The sequence below is a fragment of the Mytilus galloprovincialis genome, chromosome 2 (assembly GCF_965363235.1).
Source record: "Mytilus galloprovincialis chromosome 2, xbMytGall1.hap1.1, whole genome shotgun sequence".
NCBI lineage: Eukaryota > Metazoa > Mollusca > Bivalvia > Mytilida > Mytilidae > Mytilus > Mytilus galloprovincialis.
Window position 1 is genome coordinate 34,949,958 of NC_134839.1, and position 22,288 is coordinate 34,972,245.

Genomic DNA, 22,288 nt, shown 5'->3' on the forward strand with positions numbered 1-22,288 from the left:
GGCAACTGAATTTTACTGTGCGTATTGTTATGCTTTTTTTCTTCTTCCTACATTGCTAGATGTATAAGGGGAGGGTTGAGATCTAAAAAAAATGTTTAACCCTGCCGCATTTTTGCGCCTGTCCCAAGTCAGGAGCCTCTGGCATTTGTTAGTCTTGTATGTTTTTTTTTTTTATTTTAGTTCCTTGTGTATAATCTGGAGTTTAGTATGACGTCCATTATCATTGAACTAGTATAAATAATTGTTTAGGGACCAGCTGAAGGACTCCTCCGGGTGCGGGAGTTTCTCGCTGCATTGAAGACCTATTGGTGACCTTCTGCTGTTGTCTATTCTATGGTCGGGTTGTTGTCTCTTTGACACATTCCCCATGTCCATTCTCAATTTTATAGATTACCTTAGCCGTATTTGGCACAACTTTTGGGAATTTTGGGTACTCAATGCCCTTCAAGTTTGTTCTTGTTTGTCTTAATAACTATTTTGATCAGAGCGTCACTGATGAGTTTTTTGGGGATGAAATGCGCATCTGGCGTATTAAATTATAATCCTGGTACATTTGATAACTATTTATACCACTATATTTAACATATTTTATTGTTCGAAATGACAAATTACAAACCTTAGCCGTATTTGGCACAACTTTTGGGAATTTTGGGTCCTCCATGCTCTTCAACTTGTTTGGCTTTCTAACTATTTTGATCTGAGCGTCACTGATAAGTCTTGTGTAGACGAATTGCGCGTCTGGCGTATAAAATGATAAGCCTGGTACCTTTGATCACTATTTGACATTTTTACCTATTATGTCTGTTTAATTTGATCACACATTTTTGTCAATATAATGGAATTTTATGCAACTGTCATACAAGAGAGGTTTTGCTAGCTATAAAACCATTTTTAATCCACCATTGAAGTAAATGCCTGTACCAATTCAGGAAGATGACATTTGTTTTCCCATTAATTTGGTGTGTTTGAGATTTCAATTCCCCATTTGATAATGGACTTTCTGATATGAATTTTCCTTGGAGTATGGTATTTTGGTTATATTACTTTTTGCGTCTGGCGCAAATACAAAATTTCAATTCTGGTATCTGTGATGAGTTTATTTGCACAACATGTTTTTGTCGTTTTTACGGCGCAGAAATATACCTCTTTATTTGTACGAAATGTTTTACAGACTTAATTAGCGGTTAATACCCTTAGTAATTAATATTTAAGGTGTATGGAATCCCGAGCCCTGGATATATGATAAGTTGCGGCTCATGAACTTTCAAATCTCTAAAGGACTACCTATATAACTACTAACATCCTATGCATCTAATATACTGTGGATAAACACAGATATATGTACCACCAATATCCTAATGACTTGCTACAATATATGGGCAAGTACTACTCCTAGATAATAGCTTCGGTATATGGACTATCGATACCCTGGAAATAAGAAAATCAAAGTAGCATATGTACTATTTATAACTTTCGAGACTAGCATTCACAAATAAAAATACATGTGAAGGCATTTATGGTCAACTTTGCCTTTTGAATAGTTTTTTGATACCTTTTCTGATTGATAAAATTTTCAAACGCATTTTTAAATTCTATACAATTATGTTTTTTAATTGAAAATATATCAGTCGGAAGTTTTTAGCTGATGAGATAACCTGAAAAATATGTGTGCATTCCACCAGTAGCTATTTCTACCGACCCAATGGCCTGTGTTACTTGTATCCAAATCTCGTCGCCAGCCTCAAGGTTAGTGAGAATAGATTCTGTTTCTTTTATCCATGGATTGCCGGTGTCGAGGTTGTCAAAAAATAAGTATCCAATGGGATTTCCATTTTTCATCATATTAAGATGGGTTCTTGTGTTAGCACCTAAATGCGCTGTGCATCCATAGGAGAAGTGATATAATCCTCGATATGGAGCTATAAATGTCCCATGCGAACTATGGTAGCCATTTCCATCATTCAAATATAAGTTGTCATACACAATATGACGTCCTGAAGTCGGATGAATATAGGTTCCTGTTAATTCAGCCATGAATGCCACTGTTAAAACAAAAAAACAACAACAATATAATCAACATACTTTGTTCACACATCGTTGTTAATATAATGGAACTTGATGCGACTGTTTAGTGAGAGGTTTAGCTACTAAAAAAAACAGGTTTAGTCCATCATTTCCTAAAAAAGAAAATGCCTGTACCAGTCAGGAATATGACAGGTGTTTGAGCTATTGATTTTGTCATTTGATTAGGGACTTTCCTTTTTGAATTTTCCTTGGGAGTTCAGTTTTTTTTGGGGGGAAGGGGTAATTTTACTTTATACTAATGAATCGACGCATCTACAACTTTATTTTAATGTTTCGTGTAAGTTTTCGTAAATTATTCGAAAATGATTTATTCTAAACTCTTTGAACTATTATAGCCGATTTTGCTTGCAGGGATTAAATAAAAATTACATTACACACCGTAATATAATATTTAAGCAATATTATTTACATCTATCTTTTGTTTGAATAGACGTATAAAGCAGTATACCAGCTTATGTAAGTATCAAATCGACAGATAGAAAGATAATGACCATGGCTATGGCAATTGACCATGTTCTCCATCTTGTCGACTTTAGTATGATCCAATCATCTCTCATACAGCTGCTGACCACAAAGGTGGCAATTGACCATGTTCTCCATCTTGTCGACTTTAGTATGATCCAATCATCTCTCATACAGCTGCTGACCACAAAGGTGGCAATTGACCATGTTCTCCATCTTGTCGACTTTAGTATGACCCAATCATCTCTCATACAGCTGCTGACCACAGAAGATAACGGTATATCTAATATTACCCGGGAAAACTGTAACGGACATATACGTTGGACGAACAGACAAGATAAATCAAAATCCCCACTTAATCAGTTGAGATATAATGAACAATTCAGCGATTGAATTTAGTCTGAAATTGTCACTGCTGGTGAAGTTTTATTCCCCGAGGGTGTTCCTAGTCCAATTGTCAGCACTTCTGTGTTGACATGAATTATCATTGATATAATCATAATTATAAATTAACTGTTAACAAAATATTTTTGAAATACTAAGGCTTTTTTACCTCAGGAAAATTATTTTAGCTGTATTTGGCAAAACGTTTCACATAAGCAACACGACGGGTACCGCATGTGGAGCAGGATCTGCTTACCCTTCCGGAGCACATGAGATCACCCCTAGTTTTTTGGTGGTGTTCGTGTTAGTTCTTTAGTTTTCTATGTTGTGTCGTGTGTGCTGTTGTTTGTTTGTCTTTTTCATTTTTAGCCATGGCGTTGTCAGTTTGTTTTAGATTTATGAGTTTGACTGTCCCTTTGGTATCTTTCGTCCCTCTTTTAGAAATGTTTGGTCCTGAATGCTCTTCAACTTCGCACTTTATTTGGCCTTTTTAACATATTTTTATTTGAGCGTCACTGATGAATCTTTTGTAGACAAAACGCGGGTTTTGCGTAAATACAAAATTTCAATTCTGGTATCTATGATGACAATACATTTTTCATTCATTTAGTTTTTATACATATTTAGTACTGTTAGACAATTCGTTTGCAGCTAATTAATAAATGTTCAGTACTTTCACAGACAATTCCGCATGATATTTTGTACAGTAAGATAGGAACTATTAAGCAGTCTGAATATAATAGATTGAAATGATCTAAACTGACTGAACAATCAAGTGTATGAACCGTATTGAATTTACCATAACTGATGTTCAAGTCTTTCCAAATATTTATTATTATTATCTTTTAAATATTTATCATTATTCTTTATTATGTTTATACATCCTGTTTAAAAGTAATGTCATTTATAACATGTAAATGAATACAACTATCTGCTGGAGTTCAAATGAAGTAAGCATCTATAGGCAAACGTACAAACCTTCATTTTATGTGCACACCATCAGTTTGATTCTGTCTTGCGTTTTCTTGTCTGCCTTTTCGTTTTTACGGGACAGTGGTGTTTCACTTCATAGATTTTAATTGCCTCCTTGCTATTCCCTTACTGATGTCTTAAATGCTTGTCCTTAGACGTATATTTTGCTCTAATTAATACATTGTATATACACTACATGTCATAGTGTTTTAACATTGTATATACACTACATGTCATAGCGTTTTAACATTGTATATACACTACATGTCAGAGTGTTTTAACATTGTATATACACTACATGTCAGAGTGTTTTAACATTGTATATACACTACATGTCAGAGTGTTTTAACATTGTATATACACTACATGTCAGAGTGTTTTAACATTGTATATACAGTAGATGTCAGAGTGTTTTAACATTGTATATACACTACATGTCATAGTGTTTTAACATTGTATATACAGTACATGTCAGAGTGTTTTAACATTGTATATACAGTACATGTCATAGTGTTTTAACATTGTATATACACTACATGTCAGAGTGTTTTAACATTGTATATTCACTACATGTCAGAGTGTTTTAACATTGTATATACACTACATGTCAGAGTGTTTTAACATTGTATATACACTACATGTCAGAGTGTTTTAACATTGTATATACACTACATGTCAGAGTGTTTTAACATTGTATATACACTACATGTCATAGTGTTTTAACATTGTATATACACTACATGTCATAGTGTTTTAACATTGTATATACAGTACATGTCATAGTGTTTTAACATTGTATATACACTACATGTTATAGTGTTTTAACATTGTATATACACTACATGTCAGAGTGTTTTAACATTGTATATACACTACATGTCAGAGTGTTTTAACATTGTATATACACTACATGTCAGAGTGTTTTAACATTGTATATGCAGTACATGTCATAGTGTTTTAACATTGTATATACAGTACATGTCATAGTGTTTTAACATTGTATATACACTACATGTCATAGTGTTTTAACATTGTATATACACTACATGTCATAGTGTTTTAACATTGTATATACAGTACATGTCATAGTGTTTTAACATTGTATATACACTACATGTCATAGCGTTTTAACAGTACATGTCATAGTGCTTTAAAAGTACATGTCATAGTGTTTTAACATTGTATATACACTACATGTCATAGTGTTTTAACATTGTATATACACTACATGTCAGAGTGTTTTAACATTGTATATACACTACATGTCATAGTGTTTTAACATTGTATATACAGTACATGTCATAGTGTTTTAACATTGTATATACATTACATGTCATAGTGTTTTAACATTGTATATACACTACATGTCATAGTGTTTTAACATTGTATATACACTACATGTCAGAGCGGTTTCACAGTACATGTCATAGTGTTTTAACATTGTATATACACTACATGTCATAGTGTTTTAACATTGTATATACAGTACATGTCATAGTGTTTTAACATTGTATATACACTACATGTCATAGTGTTTTAAAAGTACATGTCATAGTGTTTTAACATTGTATATACACTACATGTCATAGTGTTTTAACATTGTATATACACTACATGTCAGAGTGTTTTAACATTGTATATACACTACATGTCAGAGTGTTTTAACATTGTATATACACTACATGTCATAGTGTTTTAACATTGTATATACACTACATGTCATAGTGTTTTAACATTGTATATACAGTACATGTCCTAGTGTTTTAACATTGTATATACACTACATGTCATAGTGTTTTAACATTGTATATACACTACATGTCATAGTGTTTTAACATTGTATATACAGTACATGTCATAGTGTTTTAACATTGTATATACAGTACATGTCATAGTGTTTTAACATTGTATATACACTACATGTCAGAGTGTTTTAACATTGTATATACACTACATGTCATAGTGTTTTAACATTGCATATACAGTACATGTCATAGTGTTTTAACATTGTATATACACTACATGTCATAGCGTTTTAACAGTACATGTCATAGTGTTTTAACAATACATGTCATAGTGTTTTAACATTGTATATACACTACATGTCAGAGTGTTTTAACATTGTATATACACTACATGTCAGAGTGTTTTAACATTGTATATACACTACATGTCAGAGTGTTTTAACATTGTATATACACTACATGTCAGAGTGTTTTAACATTGTATATACACTACATGTCATAGTGTTTTAGCATTGTATATACAGTACATGTCAGAGTGTTTTAACATTGTATATACACTACATGTCATAGTGTTTTAACATTGTATATACAGTACATGTCAGAGTGTTTTAACATTGTATATACACTACATGTCATAGTGTTTTAACATTGTATATACACTACATGTCAGAGTGTTTTAACATTGTATATACAGTACATGTCAGAGTGTTTTAACATTGTATATACACTACATGTCAAAGTGTTTTAACATTGTATATACACTACATGTCATAGTGTTTTAACATTGTATATACACTACATGTCATAGCGTTTTAACAGTACATGTAATAGTGTTTTAAAAGTACATGTCATAGTGTTTTAACATTGTATATACACTACATGTCATAGTGTTTTAACATTGTATATACAGTACATGTCATAGTGTTTTAACATTGTATATACACTACATGTCATAGTGTTTTAAAAGTACATGTCAGAGTGTTTTAACATTGTATATACACTACATGTCATAGTGTTTTAACATTGTATATACAGTACATGTCAGAGGGTTTTAACATTGTATATACACTACATGTCATAGTGTTTTAACATTGTATATACACTACATGTCATAGTGTTTTAACATTGTATATACAGTACATGTCATAGTGTTTTAACATTGTATATACACTACATGTCATAGTGTTTTAACATTGTATATACACTACATGTCATAGTGTTTTAACATTGTATATACACTACATGTCAGAGTGTTTTAACATTGTATATACACTACATGTCAGAGTGTTTTAACATTGTATATACACTACATGTCAGAGTGTTTTAACATTGTATATACACTACATGTCAGAGTGTTTTAACATTGCATATACAGTACATGTCATAGTGTTTTAACATTGTATATACACTACATGTCATAGCGTTTTAACAGTACATGTCATAGTGTTTTAACAGTACATGTCATAGTGTTTTAACATTGTATATACACTACATGTTAGAGTGTTTTAACATTGTATATACACTACATGTCAGAGTGTTTTAACATTGTATATACACTACATGTCAGAGTGTTTTAACATTGTATATACACTACATGTCAGAGTGTTTTAACATTGTATATACAGTAGATGTCAGAGTGTTTTAACATTGTATATACACTACATGTCAGAGTGTTTTAACATTGTATATACAGTACATGTCAGAGTGTTTTAACATTGTATATACAGTACATGTCATAGTGTTTTAACATTGTATATACACTACATGTCAGAGTGTTTTAACATTGTATATTCACTACATGTCAGAGTGTTTTAACATTGTATATACACTACATGTCAGAGTGTTTTAACATTGTATATACACTACATGTCAGAGTGTTTTAACATTGTATATACACTACATGTCATAGTGTTTTAACATTGTATATACACTACATGTCATAGTGTTTTAAGAAACATTGTTTTCTTTACTCACCTTTTCTCTTTAGACTGGATATTTCAGCAGTTAGATTTTTAATCTGTTTAAGAAATATTTATATGTTAATGTCAGTTATACCAGACAATAGATATTTATACAGTTACCAATGTTTCGCAAAACCTTGAAGTTTACGCAAACAGCGATACTCAGTATTATCCTTAAGTCTAATAGGAAATGGAGGCAGAAGGAACCAAAGGGACAATTAGAAATATTTTATTGAAAAGAAATCGACAAGTTCCCTGCAAAAAAGGAAAACGACGGAAAGACAAACAACAGTTTACAAAATATGACATAGAAAACTAAACATTGAACGACACGAACCCTTCCAAACAACGTTGGTGACCTCACGGCATCGCAAAAATCTTTCTAAAGTGTGCATACATCGTATCGCTCATGAAAATAATAAGCGAGATAGGACTGTCAGTGCGAAAAAGGACTGTCAATGCGAGAATGGACTGTCAGTGCGAAAAACGACTGTCAATTCGATAAAGGACTGTCAATGCAAGAAAAGACTGCTAATGCGAGAAAAGTGCGGTGCGTTGGGAAAGGGCATTAATTGGCATGGTGGCATTCGTCTTTCATGAGGCATCAAATTTAAAAACCCCTTTCCGACCAAACGTGATTACATATTTATAGATCCCCCGTTTTGAAACGTAAATCCACTATAGCTGCGTGGTAGTACTGGACGTAAAATTGAAGGATGACTTTATCCTACAAGGCATTCTCCACATAATGTAGAAAATAACAATCTTCGTGTTTGAATGAAATATTAATATTGTATTACCTCAGTATCCTTTTGGGATAAGAGCGTCTGAATTTGTTGGATCATGCTGTCATATCCAGAGATCTGTGATTTCATGTTCTGGATAGTAAGGTCCATTTGGTGTAAACGTTCTCCATTTACGTCTGTACTGCTGGTTAATATCCGTTCACTTTTACCATCAACGCAGCTATAGAACCAAACAGTAAGCAGAACAAATAGAAATTGTATTTTCCAAAATGCAGATGCCATTGCGTTCGATCACCTATCTGGAATAGTGAACTGTGATTTTGAACTTCACATGATAACCTATTACCCTACATTTTCAATATCGTGCCGTATGATCTTATTGTCTACATAAGGAAATGACTGTACATAGTCGGGAATTTGACAGTTGTTTTCCATTCGTTTGATGTGCTAGAGCTTTTGATTTTGCCATTTGATAAAGTTTTTTCCGATTTGAAATATCCTAGGAGTTCGGAAATTTTGTTATTTTACTTTTCAATAGTTCGAAACAATCGAGGAAACGAGGACTGGGTTGAGGCTTCTGTATTTAGAAAAGAGGGGCGAAAGATGAGGAGCGAAAGATGAAAAAGGGACAGTCTAACTCATAGATAAAAAATATTGACAACGTCATGGCTAAAAAAGACAAAGACAAACAGACAAATAAATGAACACAACATAGAAAACTAAAGACTAAGCAACACAATCCACCAAAAATTGGGGGTGATCTCGTGTTCTCCGGAACGGTAAGCAGATCCTGCTCCACATGTGTCACCCGTCGTGTTGTTTTATGTTATTACAAACCCGGTAAATAATCTTATTCGGTAGGTCATATTCGTGAAAAGGGAAGGGGATTGTAGTAACGACACAAGGAACATATCCGATATCATCTGTGAAACGGTTATTCAATATTGAACGGTCAACAAACTTGTGATGGCGTCCGTAAAATTTACGAAGTGATGATTACAACTTCACCATTTTGAACTCTTGATTTGATAGCTTCCTTGTAAGCAGCAACCCTCTCTCAAGGAAATGATGAAATGACATACAAGCCCATAATATCGTATCAATTGGGAGATATATACTCCGTATGCAGGCGCTGCTGGAATATTGCTACATAGAAATAGAAAGTTTACAATTGGGAAGCTGAAATAAATAGTTTTATACATGACACTGAATAAATAATTAATAAGGATATCAATTCAAATGATAGACGTTGTAGTATATGTATGTGAAGTTAACAATAAATCTGATTAATGAAAGAAGGGGGGTGTGTTTAAATTCTAATTACTTGTAGTACAAATATTCTACAAATAGTCTTTTTTCATTTTAAAAAATAACAACTTGCACACAGCATTTATAAGGAATAAATACCATCAGTGCACTCGTTAAACATTTCGTTAATTACTGAATTGACAATAATAACAGCTTTTATATGTTCAGTTTGTTAACATAGTATTACGTGTAATAATGAGGATATTAATGTGTTCAATGTATAATTTAGATGCTATACAAATGAGGTTTTTAGGAAAAGGAAAGCAAATGTTTTTATTCAGCTTGATTTAAAGTAAGAAATATGATTTAAAAATTATAACAAATGCTCACTGAAAATAAAGATGAACCTTAAATGATGTTTCAGTATTTTTTTCAAAATACAAGTATGAATTGTGCGTTCAAAATTGTAATTTCTGATGGTTTTGTAATTGAAGCAATGTCACTGGGGTAAAACTGATATCCGTAACTGCAGTTACGTATATCCCAAGATGGCAGACGATGTTTCAGGTAAATATTTCTTTTGTCGATTTTGTAATAAATATGCATCATTTTTGAAATGATAGGACATTTGTGGAGAGGGAACTCACTTTTGTCCAATATCTATATATGACAATGATGTGCCAATTTCTATCTTTTCAAAAAGCTTCCTTTTACATTTTTATGATATATGGATTTATTTTATTCCCATTTTAACATAACATGAAAAATAATTTTTCAAACCAATAATTTCTGAGTTCTGACTGTTTCTAACTGTTGCGAATAGGAAATGTAGACGTCTTTAATTCTCGGCAATTATAACGAAACAGTACGTATTTTACACATGTCCCTTTCCGTATCATGTTATTTATAACACCTCATTTTATGATCAAACATTTTACACTTCCGCACCTATTTTGAATATAAATAAATCGGCAATATTTGTATACTTACCACAACCAAAGATCCATCTTCAAACTCACTAGGCATGCTGTTGGCTATATAAAAATACAGAATTGGTCACATGGTCAATATATTTTCTCACAATGTTTGTAAAGACTTTGGAAACATTTCTGATACCGATCGCGATAACGACAGACTATTATTTAATTTCAAACGAGAATAATAATTGTTTAGAAAATAATCAGTTACGGATATCAATATTTCCAGTTACGCATATCAACGTCAATAAATTTTTATCAGTTACCCTTATCATCGCGTTTTTTTGGATTGCTGATTTCTCTCTTAGGCGGCTTAACTATGACAAAACACGTCAATATTCCCGTTTCAAATTTAGTAATACGTTAAAAAAGACACGAAATACCGAAGAATGATGCATATTTATTGCAAAATCGACAAAAGAAATATTTACCTGAAACATCGTCTGCCATCTTGGGATATACGTAACTGCAGTTACGGATATCAGTTGTACCCCAGTGAATGTGCATTAACTCGATATCAAATATGAAAGATTAACGTATTCTCATTACGATTATAATCTTTAAATTAAGTCTTCTTTTATCTGGTGTGTGTAGCTATTGTTCTTAAAGACATTCAATTAAGTCTGCGTTTATCTGGTGTGTGTAGCTATTGTTCTTAAAGACATTCAATTAAGTCTGCTTTTATCTGGTGTGTGTAGCTATTGTTCTTAAAGACATTCAGTTAAGTCTGCTTTTATCTGGTGTGTGTAGCTATTGTTCTTAAAGACATTCAATTAAGTCTGCTTTTATCTGGTGCGTGTAGCTATTGTTCTTAAAGACATTCAATTAAGTCTGCTTTTATCTGGTGTGTGTAGCTATTGTTCTTAAAGACATTCAATTAAGTCTGCTTCTATCTGGTGTGTGTAGCTATTGTTCTTAAAGACATTCAATTAAGTCTTCTTTTATCTGGTGTGTGTAGCTATTGTTCTTAAAGACATTCAATTAAGTCTGCGTTTATCTGGTGTGTGTAGCTATTGTTCTTAAAGACATTCAATTAAGTCTGCTTTTATCTGGTGTGTGTAGCTATTGTTCTTAAAGACATTCAATTAAGTCTATTGTTCTTAAAGACATTCAATTACGTCTTCTTTTATCTGGTGTGTGTAGCTATTGTTCTTAAAGACATTCAATTAAGTCTGCTTTTATCTGGTGTGGGTAGCTATTGTTCTTAAAGACATTCAATTAAGTCTGCTTTTATCTGGTGTGTGTAGCTATTGTTCTTAAAGACATTCAATTACGTCTTCTTTTATCTGGTGTGTGTAGCTATTGTTCTTAAAGACATTCAATTAAGTCTGCTTTTATCTGGTGTGTGTAGCTATTGTTCTTAAATACATTCAATTTATACGTCTTCTTTTATCTGGTGTGTGTAGCTATTGTTCTTAAAGACATTCAATTACGTCTTCTTTTATCTGGTGTGTGTAGCTATTGTTCTTAAAGACATTCAATTAAGTCTGCTTTTATCTGGTGTGTGTAGCTATTGTTCTTAAAGACATTCAATTAAGTCTGCTTTTATCTGGTGTGTGTAGCTATTGTTCTTAAAGACATTCAATAAAGAAATCTAATGCATATATGCATGAACAAAAATATATACTAGTACTTCCTTAACTAAGCTGTTATATAAGATAAAGAATAGCCTCATGTGAAAACTAGCACAAATATAAAATTTGAATCCGGGTATCTATGATGAGTTTATTTATCTCCATAGTTTAACTTTCAGTACAATATTTCTGCTTTAAGTTATGTGACGCTTATATTTATCAATAACGGATTTACATAATATATTTGATTCTAGTTAATAATGGGTCCTATCGCCTCCGAATAAGGTGGAGGGGCCTCGTCCCTTATAATGTCCTCATATTTTGGTGGTCCAATAATTTCCGTTGACTGATAACTAGGATAATTATAGATTAAAGGACTGTTAATACTAGGTGATATTTCTCCTGTCAGCTCCGAGGTATCCGGGTCTTTACAACATTTATATATAAGTATGCAAACAAATATTCCGATTAGATAAGGGATAACAAAAAATATTGACAAATAAACCCAAGTCCGACCTTTACAATCAGTCATTATATTATACTGTGCCATAGATCCCGTGTTGTCTAAGTGAACGATAATATACTGAGGTTTTAAGTCCAGGGTGAATTCGCACTGCACAACAGAGGAATACGCATCTCGTGCGGTAGATACATCGTATATTGTCCGGTTTATATGGTATTTTGCTGTTACCCAAGCATCCTCTAGAGGGCTTAGGTAAAAGATGAAATAATCATCCGATTCTGAAACATTATATAGAACCTCTACGAAATCAGACGTCCGTAAACACTTCCGTTGGTATACATTAATGGTCTTTTTTATACAACTATCACACGCAAAATTGTTGTCAATATATTCCTTGAGATCGTGCTTTCCTTTAATTATATTCATTTGTATGAAACTATCCGCACACACTCCTATATTGATGACGGACCCACGAAGAAAATAGAATGAATGATATTTATAGTCTTCCTGGTGTACATACATTGTCACTTCACTGGTAAAACTCTGAAGAAATGTCTCATTTATCATTGGTTCCGAATCTAAGATATAGGCCGAAAATGAGGATCTAAGATCACCGACACTTGTTATAGTCACACCTTCACAAAATAAGAAAGAAAGGCGATCTTTAATTGAGCGAAAATCTGTAGACGTAAAATGTGTAGTATACGGTCCGAAAAATATAGCTCCAGTAATTATACCAAATGTCAAACATAAAATATTTAAATAAATCATAAATAATCGAATTCGGATAGAACGACGCATCTTTTTAAAGCAAATTGCATATCCCAGTACTGAACATCCTACACAGCAACAGGATGCACAACAGTCATCACAATCATCCTCCATCACAGAATAACTAGACCTAGAAATTTCCTGAAAACAGAGACACATAGAATTCTAGTTTCACTTTAAGAATTGAATACACACCTGTTCAAAAAAGCATTTTATATTTGATACTTTCGTAAACTTGGCGTTCGTAAACAAAGGTATGGTCATTATGTCTAAAAAAAAGAGGAGAGGATTTGCAACTATACTTTACCTTTAGACACATTGAGATTTATTTTTGCTGGCCGAATAATACGAAATGTTGATACTCAGAAAATGCATATACAATATTATGTGATGTTGACCCATTGTAACACGGCAATAAATAATAGTTTGATAAAAGCTATAAAAATAGTTGAGTTTATTAAATAACAGTTCAAAATTAAAAGCTATAGCTGGTGTTAGAAAATAGCCTGGTATTGGCTTGCAACAACACCAACAACTATACTCAGTAGGTTTTAGTATATGACAAGTAACAACACTTAAGGTAGCACAATACAAAGATTTTATAACTCCAACTCCTAAGTTTTAAAATGCTGTAACTTTCTTAAAAATGCTTGAAAATTTATAAAAGTGGTAGTTTTGGATAGCTAACAGATTTTTCTTTCACATTAATGCAATGTTAGTATTATGCAACAATTATGTAACCAATTATAATGTTAACTGTGTCTAAAATATTTTTCATCAAATTTCCACTTTCAAATGAAATTAGCTTCTGCATAGGTATCCCTAGAGGGTTGATTTTATTATATGTTGTTCCTATGGCCATTATCTACAAAAGGGTGTCTCAGATTTCAGATAGAATGAATAGAACAAATTTTACACCTAATTAAACATTATCTTCTTTTATGTGGTTAGGATGTTTACACTAATTAGAGATTTATGAGAGAATGGAATACTATAGAGACAATCTGAGACACCCTTTTGAAGCCCATAATGTGTTGATTAAGATTTCGTTAAAATTTTCTGTATAGTTAAAGAGATGATAGAGCTAAATTCATTGAAGTGAACTTACCCAGATTTTGCCACTAATTACATAATAATTGATTACATAATGATTGCATAATAAATATATTGCATCCATTTAAAAAATTAATCTTTTATCTATTTATATATACCTCTTTTATTATTTTCTATGCATTTATAAGAAAGTTACAGCATTTCAAAGGTTAGTGATTGGAAGTAAAAAAATCTTTGTATTGTGCTACCTTAAGGGGGCTCGCGGGTCTAAAGATTTTTTTTTTATTTGATATAGGATTTCTCTCTATTTTTTACTTAGTAGAAAAATAAAATAAAAGAATAGGGTCACCGTTCATTTGAGCTCACAATCTGCCTTCGAAAGAAGCATACATTTTCGTAAAGGTTTTGCGCTCACAATCTGCCTTCGAAAGGAGCATACATTTTCATAAAGGTGCTTTTTTTCTAAAAGGAGAAGTAAAGGTAATATCGAAATAAAAAAAGAACGTAATTACAGAAATCGCTCAAATTTTACAATGATTTAGTTTAAGTACAGCTTATTTGAAAATCATAATAAAAAATATAGGTCACCGATGAGTTGAAAAAGATATTTTAATTTTAATGCCATAAAATTGCATTTTTGCACCAAAGGGAGATAATTGGAGCTTTTTCAATGATATCTACATTTTAAAAGTCATCTGGGCCCATCACGGATTGATTTTTGTACCATTTGATAAAGTAACAACTACTAAAGGTAATAAATAAAATTTGTAATGAAAAACAAATGTTTAATTTTTTTCTGAAATTTTTATACCCTCGAGCCTCATTAAGCTTAAGATGACTAGTTTCATTACTTGAAGAGTATATAGTAATTGACGATTTAGAATAAGACCAGTCACCACACAAACAACTATTATACAGCTATATTCTAAAATCTGGCCTTTTTACAAAACATTAAGCTATCATATGTGATGGTAGAATGTCAGAGCAGGTTAGCGTTCAAATATATTTTTTAGTCGAACCGATTTTAATATATAATTTGTGTTGCATCCCTGTTACCAAAACTACTCCTAGATCGTCTCGGATATTTTTACCTTTTTTTCTACGTGCAATATGTATTTTACTTACATGAATCAGAAAATTCCAAACTGTAATGCAACAAAACAATTGTTACATGGACGTCAGCTTTATTACAACATATCTATTATATATAGCGGTCAAGGTATTGTAACGTTAAATTTGTTTATTTATTTGTGTATGGCTAACAATTGTTTATCACTTTAAAGTAAATGATAAATATATGATAATCTATAAATCGGTTAAATCATATATAAATACTAATGTATATTACGTTAACCTTTTTATAAAAATGGTGGATAGTTGTCTCATTGGCAATTACACCACATCCTCTTAATTTATTATTTTGAAAAATCATATCCCTAGTTTTATCGAAAGCATAAACATATAAATTATAGATTAAATGAATTATTACAAGACTAGACCGCTAACTTGAAGCATATTAATTTGTAATAATGACACCATGCTTTCTTACCATTTAATATTCGCTGTCATTGTGCAAAACTCTGAAAACTACTTCGTTATAAAGAATCCAGTGTACTAGAATTATAATTATTGAGGGATAAAAAAAAAACTTCGAGACGATAGCGAAAAATAAGTTGAGATGCTTACATAGCAGTGAAATTTGTATGATAAACAATTCGTCATATAATAAGCATCGAACAATATGGACACAAATATATGTGATCACTCGCAAAAAACAGTTTTTTCAGTTCAGTGATCACTCGCAAAAAACAGTTTTTTTCAGTTCACTTAAAAGGAGTAGGTTCAGTAAGACCCCTTTTGGCCCCAAAATATAGCGGTTTTACAAAAGTGTGAAAATGTAATCTTTTAGCTATTTACTGGAAAGAAGAATGCTTTTGCTACATAAATATGGGCTGTTTTTTTTTTACAGTACAATGCCCATATATCAGGTACTAGCATCATTAAGTCATGCTAAATTACTGAAATCTTCACAATTTTAGCATTTTAGTTAAATTTTAGACGGTTTCCGTCTTAAATGAAAGTGGCCGCATTCGTGTTCATTCATAATATTCAAATGTAAGTTGTATTTGATGATAATACATAATATATATAAAGGTTGAGGATGAACACGTATGCGGCTACTTTCATTTTTGACAAAAAACATCTGAAAAGTGACGTTTTTTGGCATAATTGATAGATTTTTCATATTTGAGCTTGAATCGGAGCGTTTTTAATGACTAAATCAGTTAAAATCTTTCACATAAACTAATTGAATCAATTGAAATAGACACTTAAGTGTTTAAAAAGTGTCAAAAATTCGTTAGATGAACCTGAAATTTGAGGCAAAAATCGGCCCTTACCGGACCTACTCCTTTGAAATACTGACCGGCAATAATAATAATAATAAAAAAATAATATCTGATTCGTTCCGTGTGAAGTAAATCGTAAATCACAGAGGGCTAACAAAATCATGATAACAAAGCTCTTCCTTTAAATAGTTAAATCCCAACACGTTCGGGAAATATAAGCGAAGTTTTATCAACTGGAGTTTCAAGCTAATATATAATTTCCTGAAAATGATTTGTTTGATATTATTTAGGTTAAGGTGTTTTGTTTGATATAAAGTTACGTTGATACAATTATAGATAAGATTTAAGGTACATGTTGTACTGAATAAGTATGTAATACTCGTCACTGGAGTCACACTAACAATTAATAAATTTCATACAATTAATAAAAAATGTAAAACTATTTCACTGAACTTTGATGACTATATTCGTGTAGAACATAAAATGATCTTAAATTGTATAAATAAGTCATTAAAGTGATTTTAACGGATATGATCAATACACAAGTAACTATTATATTTAATTCAACTTTGTTTTTTATAAAAAATGTCGATGAATATCTTATAATTTTCTTTCTATTCTTTAAAATAGTTCTGTCTGAGATACCTGAACAAATGAAAGCTATGTATTTCCATCTATGTATCAAAATTCTGTACATAGTTTATGAAAATTTGATTTTGTTTAACATCTATAACTTAAAAATGATATCTACATACCTTAGCAAATATTTTACCTAATATTAAATATTTACCGAATAAGTATACTTCCGCAATTCGATCTATAAATAACTTTAAAATTCCATAAGTAGAGTGGGGAATTCACTTTAACCTGTATTTTTTCTCATTGGACATTTGTTGAACGGAACAAGCGTTAAGAGAATGAAAGTATTGTTTTCTACAAACATGCTTGTCGTGTGACAGTTTTGTTTAGATGACTGCTGAGCAAATCTTTCTCATATGTAAAAATAAAAAAAAAATACAGATCCCTGTTTCCAAGCTTCGCTTACAAGGAAGCACACATGATCTGCATTTAAACCACATTGTATTTTTGTCAATTAAGGGAAAGCTACCTGTCAACGACAACTTAGCAAGGATGTATTCAATGCTTAAATTCCTGTATTTATTTGAACTTATGAAACCTTTTACTTTTTCCTGGTTGATAATTTGTGTACTTATTTTGAAGGTTACACATACGTCTGATTTCGGTAACACTCGACAAAAGCTTTGATAAGGATATATTTATGTTTAACCTGCATTGATTAGATTTATACCACAATATAACACTAAATTCGATCGTAATAAGTTATGCGTATGTATAAAAATGGATCATCAATTAAAGAGTAAATCCTACATGACTTTCAATTGAATAGTCTAAACAAGAAAAAAATAATGGTCTTTTTTGGAAAATGACACATCGTATTATCGACTTGGAACATACCACATTGTATGGTCGTTTTGTAGCATGCCACATTGTATAGTCAATTTGGCATTAGTTAACACATCGTAATGTTGATTTGAAGCATGAGAATATCTAATGGTCGATTTTGAGCATGAACCAACATAGTTATGGTAGATTTGTAATATGACTCATTGTATTCGAGATATTGGAGCATGGCACATCGTCGAATTTGAACATTACACATCGTATTACCGATTGAGAGTATGACAGATCGTATTGTCGATTTAGAACATGACACATCGTATTACCGATTGAGAGTATGACAGATCGTATTGTCGATTTGGAACATGACACATTGTATTACCGATTGAGAGTATGACAGATCGTATTGTCGATTTAGAACATGACACATCGTATTACCGATTGAGAGTATGACAGATCGTATTGTCGATTTAGAACATGACACATCGTATAACCGATTGAGAGTATGACAGATCGTATTGTCGATTTAGAACATGACACATCGTATTACCGATTGAGAGTATGACAGATCGTATTGTCGATTTGGAACATGGCACATCGTATTACCGATTGAGAGTATGACAGATCGTTTTGTCGATTTGGAACATGGCACATCGTATTACCGATTGAGAGTATGACAGATCGTATTGTCGATTTGGAACATGGCACATCGTATTACCGATTGAGAGTATGACAGATTGTATTGTCGATTTAGAACATGACACATCGTATTACCGATTGAGAGTATGACAGATCGTATTGTCGATTTAGAACATGACATTTTATATATAGGTGTTTTTGTGTTTTCAAGTTCTAAATCTGAGTTTAACAAATATTTGTAAATCAAATTTTCAAACCATTTCTGATTTGATATGGGGCTGGTGCCTGTGTATTGTTAGTTTAATATTATTTATTGATTACTTTGCGTCTTTATAGTATAATCTATCGATTCGACTTATAAAAGTCCTACAAACCTCAGCCTGTTTTCTGCTTATTATGTCACCTGGCCCAAAGGGACAAGTGAGCTTTTTTCATCACTTGGCGTCCGTCGTCCATCGTCGTCGTCGTCCGTCGTCGTTAACTTTTACAAAAATCTTCTCCTCTGAAACTACTTGGCCAAATTTAACCAAACTTAGCCACAATCATTATTAGGGTATCTAGTTCTAAAAAATGTGTGCGGTGACCCAGCCAATCAACCAAGATGGCCGCCCTGGCTATAAACAGAACATAGAGGGAAAATGTAGATTTTAGCTAATAACTCTGAAACCAAAGCATTTAGAGATAATCTGTCAAAGGGTTTAATTATTAATCAAATCAATATCTATCTGCTGTAAACTGATGAATTGGACAACTGGTTGTTGGGTTGCTACCCTCAATTGGTGAATTTTTAAGAAATGTTGCCCTTTTTGGTTATTATCTTGAATACTAATACAGATGAATTGGATAACTGGTTGAAGGGTTGCTGCCCCCAATTGGTGAATTTTAAAGAAATTTTGCCCTTTTTTTATTATTATCTTGAATACTATTATAGATAGGGATAAACGGTTAACAGCAATAATACTTAGCGCACAGTAAGATCTACAAATAAGTCAACATAACCAAAATGGTCAGTTGACCACTTAAAGAGTTATTGCCCTTTATAGTCAATTTTTAACAATTTTCATTAATTTGGTAAATTTTGGTAAATTTTTACAAAATATTTTCCTCTGTAACTAAAGGGCTAAGTTTATTATAGATCGAGAAAGAATGTTCAGTAAAGTAAGATCTACAGACACATCACCATCACCAAAACACAATTTTGTCATGAATCCATCTGTGTCCTGTGTTTAATATGCACATATACCAAGGTGAGCGACACAGGCTCTTAAGAGCCTCTAGTTATAATGGTGTACACAACTGGAATAAGTTTGACGAAGGTATACATTATTGTTGTCTTTTTGTAACTTCGTTCCTCGGTAAAAAAAAATATCGTTAGATCTATACCCATGGTTATTTATCTTATGCTTTGTTTCTTTTACCAGAAGAACGAGAACTTTTCTTTTTTTTAAATTTATGTTTGTGATTACATGAATATCATGAACTGGAGATGCTAAATCAATGGCATTACCATTTTCATCATCAATCCTGTTCGTTACAATAATATATTATTTGTTTTACTGACCCAGTTTTTCCAATAGAGCATCCATCATAATATTGTCTGCATTGATAGTTACCATATTTAGATTGAGACACAAGAGTAGTCTTTCTTTGTGTACATGATTTAATTAAGCATAATGATAATAAGCAGTGGGCAGAAAATTCCACTGGTAGATATCTAACAGTAAAATGTTGCTCACTATATAAAATATACGAGTTGATGCTAGCATATATTCAAATTTGCTTTGACCATCAAACTTGTATGAAGTAAAAAAATTCGAATGAGTCGCCTAGAAACTTCCAATAAAGGCATTTGTTGTATTATGCGGGAACTTGGTCCCGTCTTTGTAACTCGTGTTGTATCGTTTTTCTTTCATGTTTTTATCAATTCTTTTTGCGGGGAACAGCTCACATTGATGTCACATTATTTGGGAACTAGCTAGGACTCGACATGACAACGGGACCTTGAAAGACAATCCAGTGTGCTAACTACATTTTATTCTGGTTCACAGTCTAATGAATCAAATAGTTTTGCACGACTCTTTATATAGCAGACTGGACTTAATTCGACACGTAATATTTTGTTACTCAATACAATAGCGTTCTTTGATCTCTTTTAATAAACAATGGACTATATCGGATAAAGGCAGAATTTATTTACTTAATCTTAATTGTTCGTCTATTAATTTCAAAAGTATATACAATTATATTTATACCTTCGAAGCTGATACATTTATCAATTAGCTGGGGGACATTTTTGAGACAACGTTATCATGTATGCTTAAAAGATTAAACACTTTACATTGTTTTTAGGAAATTGTTCTATAAACAAGTTAAACTTTCTTTAATTTGTTTTATTTACGTTTATTCTTCTGTCATTTTATTTTACAATTAAATGATAAATATTCTCTTTAACTTCTGTGCAATTTCTTCCATTATTTACCACAGCTTTACTTGTAGTTTATAGATAAATATTATCTTTAAATAACACGCATTTTTGCATTATTATAGTTGCATGACACGGGTTATGTTCTTCTCATATATTATGTTATGATGGTATGATACTAAACCCCTCACGGGAAGGATTGTGACTGATGTTCATATGATGAAGACATAATCTTTCAATCAGTTTAATTGAAGTCTGGAGCTGGCATGTCAGTTAACTGCTAGTAGTCTGATGTTATTTATGTATAATGGTCATTTTGTATCTTCTTTGGTTACATCTCTTGACATCAGACTCGGACTTCTCTTGAACTGAATTTTAATGTGCGTATTGTTATGCGTTTACTTTTCTGCATTGGCTAGAGGCATAGGGGGAGGTTTGAGATCTCATAAACATGTTTAACCCCGCCGCAATTTTGCGCATGTCCAAATTCGGGAGCCTCTGGCCTTTGTTAGACTTGTATAATTTTTGATTTTAGTTTCTTGTGTACAATTTGGAGTTTAGTATGGCGTTCATTATCACTGAACTAGTATATATATATTTGTTTAGGTGCCAGCTGAAGGACGCCTCCGGGTGCGGGAATTTCTTGCTGCATTGAAGACCTGTTGATGACCTTCTGCTGTTGTCTGCTCTATGGTCGGGTTGTTGTCTCTTTGACACATTCCCCATTTCCATTCTCAATTTTATTTGTCTATGCAAAAAAAAAACATCTATATTTATAGATATAAAAAGATGTGATATCATGAGTGCTAATGAGACAACTCTCCATCCAAGTCACAATTTATAAAAGTAAACCATGATAGGTCACAGTACGGTCTTCAACACGGATCCTTGGCTCACACCGAACATATATAGCTGTGATCTCAAATTAGGAAGTCTTTTAAAACTGAATGTCTTTACAAAGGGACATAAGAAGGTTGCAGTATGTTAATTCCTTTATCCAGCGAACGTCTTACTAATGG

General features: G+C 32.1%; 1 protein-coding gene and 1 long non-coding RNA gene across 4 annotated transcripts; both read right to left on the reverse strand.

Annotated features, from left to right (window-relative positions):
* Positions 1 to 1,582: 1,582 nt before the first annotated feature.
* LOC143063461 (uncharacterized) lies at positions 1,583 to 8,671 on the reverse strand. The gene is made up of 3 exons (XR_012975004.1): positions 8,410 to 8,671; positions 7,623 to 7,665; positions 1,583 to 2,042 (listed from the first exon to the last, which is right to left on the reverse strand). It is a non-coding gene; the product is annotated as an uncharacterized LOC143063461 (long non-coding RNA).
* A 3,614-nt stretch (positions 8,672 to 12,285) lies between these two features.
* On the reverse strand, positions 12,286 to 17,580 carry LOC143063462 (uncharacterized). Of its 3 annotated transcripts, none has more exons than XM_076235632.1 (2): positions 17,545 to 17,580; positions 12,286 to 13,529 (listed from the first exon to the last, which is right to left on the reverse strand). In XM_076235632.1, the coding sequence occupies exon 2, from the start codon at positions 13,500 to 13,502 to the stop codon at positions 12,405 to 12,407; it is 1,098 nt and encodes a 365-aa protein (XP_076091747.1). In that variant the 5' UTR covers positions 13,503 to 13,529; positions 17,545 to 17,580; the 3' UTR covers positions 12,286 to 12,404. The 3 variants fall into 3 exon arrangements, with proteins under 3 accessions (XP_076091747.1, XP_076091748.1, XP_076091746.1); XM_076235633.1 differs by lacking the exon at positions 17,545 to 17,580 and adding an exon at positions 17,435 to 17,453; XM_076235631.1 differs by lacking the exon at positions 17,545 to 17,580 and adding an exon at positions 15,567 to 15,677.
* Positions 17,581 to 22,288: the final 4,708 nt, after the last annotated feature.